Source organism: Penaeus japonicus, unplaced genomic scaffold, assembly GCF_977035675.1.
Source record: "Penaeus japonicus unplaced genomic scaffold, GWHDUDI00000001_assembly GWHDUDI00000010, whole genome shotgun sequence".
NCBI lineage: Eukaryota > Metazoa > Arthropoda > Malacostraca > Decapoda > Penaeidae > Penaeus > Penaeus japonicus.
The window spans coordinates 29,376,880-29,384,379 of record NW_028234412.1 but is presented as its reverse complement, the minus strand read 5'-3'; the positions used below and the strand labels follow the sequence as shown (position 1 = coordinate 29,384,379).

The window sequence follows — 7,500 nt, the reverse complement described above, 5'->3', positions numbered from 1 at the left end:
TGCACGTCTCAGACACACTTAATCGTAAAACAATAGAAAGCCCCGATCCGCTGATAAAATAGTACGTTTAACAATATATATAATACACTATATAAACAGGATTAAAAAATAATCGAAAAACACATGGATTAAAAACGATTACAAGTTAAAGGAAACAGATGAGTGTTAGAGTCTTTATCATTTTATAAACAAAACTAAATTCAAGCGTACTTTAATATTATATATCGAAATGCAACACTACTGCCATGTGTCGGGCCGCCTTGTGCATATAGCCCGGGCGACGCGACGTCTTCGCAAATCTCTCTGAACTGAACTGAACTACAGCTATGTCCACACGATGGGCAAACCCGCGCGGACAGGGGCCTCAGAGGTCTATCTTGAGCCGTGGTACCGGACCATAATTTCCCTGGCGGCGGGCATTGGCTGACCAAACATGGCCTATCCGGGATTTGCCTATCAATGATATCATATCCCATCCCCCAATGCCTAAACGTTTCCGGAAGAGACCAGCCCCTCGTGAATACAGGACTTGGAACCTGTAATGACCTCGGAAGGAACTTTCCCGTTATTAAAATGACTAGAAGTTTATATTTTATAACATATCTCAAATCAAACCCAATCGCTTTTTCATCCCGATGGAGATGAACGTTTACCAAATGAATAGTAGCCAGTAATAATTTCAAAATGACAGCAACAATGATGAGCCAAACTCTAAGAGAAACATGATTCCTGATCTTTAACGTCAACCTGGATGGGGAAATTCAAGAGACCTCTATACACTTGTACAAATTTATTTCTAACATTCTAGTATTTGTACACAAATCTTACAATATAGACAGCAACACAAGCTTATAACATTTTCAAATACACTTCCAGGCTGAGTGGTATGCTTACTAAACCCCTACATGACCACAAAGCAATCTTAACCCTTTCCATCCAGATGACCCGTGTCTGTAGACTGGGGCAGATTTCTTATTGTTTCAAAAATGGGATCCTTTCAGTTGGTGTAGCACTAACCACACGCGTCACTTGGATATGATAATAGGATACAAGATTGATTCTTGCACTGCACGCAGGGATGTGGGGAGAGGGAGCCAAATGTGTAGTCTGGTCTTATTTCTATTTTTGGGCTAAAAACGTTAAAATGTTTTATCTTTTCCGTTTCATTTAGATGCAACTAATCAATGAATTCTTAGTCATTTTTTGAGCTTGGTGTGCCTCAAATAATATACATATATATATAGATAGATTGATTTTTACACTAATCTCCTCAACCATGAATTGCCTTAGTTTTTGTTAGTTTTCACCTTTTCTCAAACAATGACTAAAAGTTGTGATGAACTCAAACTGGCTGTTTGTTACAAAGGAAAACTACATAATGATCAGCTCTCGCAGTGTTAAAATATCCTACTGGTGATTACACACACCTTTTATGAATATATACAAGTAAATACATAGTGAATAATATTCTTACACGGCAGCACTGTATATAGTACTGGGGCATCTTCCTTAGGTAGGTCAGAATAAGCAGTGTGCAGGGGGCAGGCGACTTCTTTTCAATGGTTCCCAGATCATGCTCATTTCCTCTGGAGTCGAGGTGCTCTTTCAAGTCCGTCCGAGTACAGCTCTATTTCTATAGTTACTTATCTTTTCGAAATGGTAAAAACTTAGCTAGGTGAATGTGGTGGATATTGGGAATAATGATCAGAGAATATGATACTTTGGCCCAATTAATCACGTGACTATCAATGGGGATCACAACATGCAACATGCAAGCACAGCATGTACAACCACTAACACACCCATACAAACAAAAAACTCACTCACATCTTTTCTTACCCCACACTTGCCAACTCACTCTCCCACATTTTCCACAACTACATTACATCCTTTCCTAATCAAACGCATCAAATGGTAACATATCACAGAAAGTAAATACAAATATTATGTTTTTATTTTGAGGATGCCTTAGATATCCACCGATTACATTTTTATAAATTTTATAAAAGACGCATTTATCCCCAAATTCAATTAACCACAACTACCTTTCATTAGAATTTTACCCATACAAAGAGAGCAAGTCAGTCACATGGTCACAAAAAGTTTATCCTTGGTTCAATTTTGTTTGCTGCCTCATGTGTTAGAAAATGAAAGGAGTTTCTTCATGAAGACATCCACTGTAGCTCATTGGTACACCCCTCTGGCTAAGAGGAATATCAAATTTTATATTTTTGATATTGCAGCATCAATCCATCATATAAATGTTAATAATATTCAATCCGATATTGGGATAAATTCATAAACCTTTGCCCCCCTGCAACGCATGCCTACTTACTGACTTGAAGTCGGCTATATGTAGCCTCTTGGAATGAAACAAACAGAAGTTACGACTGAATCAACAATAAATATTCCATAAAATAAAACTTGAGTAGTATAAATAAATGGGGATTATCACAATATATTATTGATTTCAATGCATTAGTACTTGTTATTTTAATCACCTTTATTATGACTGAAATCCAACACTCAGTTCTACACTCCCAAATATAAATATCTGTCAGATAGAATGGCATAAATGGTCTCACTTCTAAAGTAACCAAACATCTATGTTGAAGTAACTACATCACATCTGCACAATATTCAGTGCAGATTGTCAATCATTAGTGACCGTACTGTCACACAATTTGAGTAGATTGGATTCTAAGATTAAGAGTTTAGACAAACCCCAGATCTTTCACGTAACTATAGTATGCCTACAGATGCTCCAAACAATTTACTCCCACAACACACCAGCTACTTAACTGAGGTGCCTGTTAATGTGTTTGGGCCACTTACATATGAATTTTATGATTTTGAAAGTGTATTAGTGTTTACATAATTTCTGCAGCTATTTTTTTTATGCATACAAACAAGAGTGAAATCGACATTTTCAAGCTATCTTTATTAAATAAATTCATTCTCTTTAGTTTTGAGTAATGCTGAAAGTGGTGAATATGGCCTTTAGCAATAAAAAGGTCTCTTAAACTGCACAATATATGTCACAGATGAGGGTTGCACCATTCACTACAACCTGGCTGAACCCTAGTTGTTGATTCCTTGATAAATTAATTCCCTAAATACTATAGATATTAATTTCAAATTCCATATATTTTTTGCCTCCGTTCAACTTCTACTCCTGTCTGAGATATTACAAGGTTTTCTTTCCACTACTGAAAATAACTTGAAATATCAAATAGTCATACAACAATAATTATTCAAGAAAAAGTATATTTATACACCAACTGAAAAAGATAGAAAGGAAATGTTTATTCATACTTTCTTCTCTAGATTTTAAAAAATATCATCCTTAACACAGAATTTATTAGGGCACATAAAATTTATTCAGCACTTTAGCAATGCCTAATGTCAAATTTCATTGGTAACCCTTTAACCTTCTGAGAGTATGTTCCTATACCACTACAGTCCCACAATGGACTGGGTGTCAAAAAATTGAATAAATAATAATAATCTGGTTTACACATGAATTTCTCACAGTATGATATATGTGCTAAAACAATCTGAATAAGTTAGTACTAGCTCTTGAGAAAAGGTATAATTGATAAACTATCAGTCAAAATCGCTTTACATTCTGATGTAATAAACCTATCAAATGCAAATCTACTGTATAGGTGGATAAGGCTACTTATCCAAACAGTTAGTTAACTGTAGAAACTTTGAGAAAATGGATAAACATCTGTGTTAGAGAAAACTATACGAATTACTAATAATAATATGTTAAAATATCCATAATAATAATAATAATAATAATAATAATAATAATAATATTTATAATAATAATATAACAATAACAATAACACTAAGAATCAAGAATAAAAGTAATATTAGTTATAAAAAATAATATAGTCAAAGCAATGGAACATTAAAGAATATCTGTAGCAATGTAAAAATACAAAAACAAGATTATAAAGATAATGTAACGTGTCCCCCAAATTATTATTCTTTTGACCACAAACCTTCCTGAGTAATCTTGATCATACTGGAAACAACAGCATACTTGTCTGTTACAATTGGCAAGATTATCTCCACAATGTCAGCAGCTTGATTAACATGCATAACCTAAGTGTCTTTCAACAAACCACACTTCACGTGTTCTAGATACTGCAAGCTGTTAGTTGAATGTTAGCAATGTCCACAACAGGACTGGTAAATGTACATATAAAATGGATTCTCTTACATCAATGAGATTGCCCATCAAACCCTGCAAACTCACAAGGTCAACTCACACATTAGGTCTTCACAAAAACTACATCAGTCCTCTATAGTCCAAAAAGGTTTTTTTGTTTTTTTTAAATTATAGAACATATGATATGGATAATGTTTATATTGTAACCCTACTTATATATTTTTTTTTACTGATGCTGAATAAATGAAATGAAAAATAAGTTGTAACCTGGACTGCATAAAAGCATGATATGTTGCAATAACCATGATAAAGAATAATAATCCTTAAAAAGTACTAATAATAACTGCAATAATAATTCTTTCCATCATAAAAAAATGCAAATTTCCATGATCATGCAAGCAGCACTAATGTTAATCCTTGTACACAAAGTTATTCAGTTTATCAGCAGTCTTGTCTGTGAGCAACTTAGGATACACTGCAAAACTAGTGTAATCTGTGACATTGTGGTATATATAGTACTTAAAATATTTGTTATTTTTCTGCTGAAGAAATATGATAGATGATCTTATCCAAGTACTACATACAGCACAAACTAATAATTCATCCACAGAAGGCCTGAAAGATATGAAGGTGACTGAAGTGTATCTTTATTTGGTATATAAAACCTGTCTTTTTTCTGATATATCATTATCTGTCTAGCAATAAATTTCTATCACTGGAATACACGGACAGTACTTAAAAATTAATGAGATATTACTACATCACATTTTCCACAATCTGGTATCCTGATAAAAACCTGTCAATCTTCATATGAAGATACTCAAATCACATTAGGAGCAAATCCAATAACAAAAGCTCCACACACATTCCAATCACAAAATTTCCGTACATCATAATATTCATATTCTATAACGAATGAGGGAGGATTTAGTATCATCAATCATTTTCTGAGTAATCACTGGCAGATAATATTACCACAATGTAGTTATTCACATCAAGAGCACAAGCAAATTTGCTCTACTGAAATGTGCAAGAAGTAATCTAGCCTTTTAAAGAATTACTTGAGCTCTTGACACTCACTGATCTTCTCTGCCTTTACAGTAATAGTGAAAGTAAAACTTTTAAGCTGCACTTTTCAGCCAATTGTAGATTTAGGTAGGTATACTATGTTGTTGAATCTCTCTCATATGAAGGACCCCCAACTGCTTCATATCATTATGAAAACAGAATAGAAGCCTTCCTTACTTCTCATAGAAAAGACAAATTCCCTTTTACATCTTACAAAACAAAGAGGTATGACACACAATTTTCTGGTCTGTCTGTCACCTCCTCTAAGCAAACCGCACCATGATTTTTTATGGAGGGCGAAGTTTAGCAGGAACAGTTATCACGATTGGGCTGTGAATCACTGTTCAGGTTAGTTCTACCTGGCTGGGTTGGCTTATGCTGAACACCTGATTCTGCTGCATTCAAATCCAAACTGAAAGGAAATTGTTCATTGAATGCATCTGATTCCAATGGCACTAATGATACTTCAACTCATAGAACATCATGTCAGGGACTACATCTTGTAAATTACATTAAATAATCAAAAGCTAATTGTCTTCCTAAGGCCTATATTTGTTACAAAATAAAAAACTCACCTGCCATCCTGTATATTTTGGTAAATCTTCTTTGCAGTCTCCAAGAAGGCTTCCTCTACATTCTCTCCACTGAAAACAAATTAAGTATATTAAAAGGTGGAAAAGCAACTTACTAACCCACCAATCAAAACCCGCACCTAATCAGACCCACCCACCCACCCACCCACCCACACATCTGCTCTCTCTCATTCGCTGTCAATAAAATCTGTTAATCACTAACTTTAATAAGGTAAATTCCCAAACCACTTTTATAACTGCCCTATGTCGATTTCCTTGTATGAATCCAATTCTTGCTTCATTTCTTGATTTAAAGCTACATACAAACAGTTAAAAAACTAACTTACGTTTTTGCACTGGCTTCCACAAACATTAGTCCGTTTTCTTCTGCAAACTGCTTTGCTTCTTCATAGGTTACATCTCTCTGCAAAGAATTATAAAGGGAATGCTAATGAATACCCAAACTAAAATATTCAGAAAAAAGCAATGTATCTTTACCAAAGACATGGAAAATGTTTAGCCAGTGTTCCAAATTATTAAATAAAATTGTTTTGGGGATATCCAAAATGAGGATGGAAGTATCCCCCCTAAAAAAAAGGAAAGAAAAGAAAAGAAAGAAAAGGAAAAAAAAAGAAAAAAGAAAAAAAAAAAAAGAGGAAGAAGAAGAAGAAGAAAGAGAGAGAGAGAGAGAGAGAGAGAGAGAGAGAGAGAGAGAGAGAGAGAGAGAGAGAGAGAGAGAGAGAGAGAAAGAGAGAGAGAGAGAGAGAGAGAGAGAGAGAGAGAGAAAGGAGAGAGAGAGGAGAGAGAGAGAGAGAGAGAGAGAGAAAAAAAAAAAAAAAAAAAAAAACTTTTGTAATACATGAGAAATGCGGTAGCCTTCAATATAACACATTTCACAAGCTTCAAGAAGGTTGTAATAAGCTGATATTGTAGTACATCCTCTACATTTTCTGATTATGTGGATCAGACTCTGTGTAAAGGTTTATTGGAAGATGAAAACCTGTTTTTGACTTTTTTATCTATCATAATTTACAATGTAAAAAATAGAGAGAAAAAAAAAGAAAGAATGAATTTATGCTTTGGAAACAGGGCTAAATGGGTGATAATAAACATGTATGTGTGTGTGTGTGTGTGTGTGTGTGTGTGTGTGTGTGTGTGTGTGTGTGTGTGTGTGTGTGTGTACATATACATGTGGGTGTATATGTGTGTATATATGTATGCATAATTAGTATGTAATGTATATATATATATTAGGAATATATATATATATATATCATATATTAATATATATATGTATGTATATATATGCATATATGTATGTATATATATATATAAAATCACACACACATAAATATGTGTATTTATATATATACTTATATATATATATAAAGAACATTATGTCTTTTATACATTTTTTAGACACTAATACACCAATCATGTACAAGCTATGCTATATTATTCTAATGACGTTAGTAATATGCCAAGAATGGGAAACAGATTGAGAGCCACACTGACCAACTTATTTTGTCAATGATACCTATCATAATGATGTTGAAAATAATTATCATAAGTATAATCTTTACTATAATCATACTACAAAAATGACACAACTTATCAGAAATTAACTCAACTGAAGACACAAGTCTAACACTCTTGATACTTGGTATCATGCCATGA

General features: G+C 33.7%; 1 protein-coding gene across 1 annotated transcript; it reads right to left on the bottom strand.

Moving 5' to 3' along the window:
• Window positions 1-775: 775 nt before the first annotated feature.
• Rab14 (RAS oncogene family member Rab14) lies at window positions 776-6,247 on the bottom strand (the record flags this gene model as incomplete). The annotated part of the gene is given in 3 exon segments (XM_086541187.1): window positions 776-5,663; window positions 5,827-5,895; window positions 6,171-6,247. Coding segments are annotated over 3 exon segments (255 nt in total), but the record flags the coding sequence as incomplete, so codon positions are not given.
• Window positions 6,248-7,500: the final 1,253 nt, after the last annotated feature.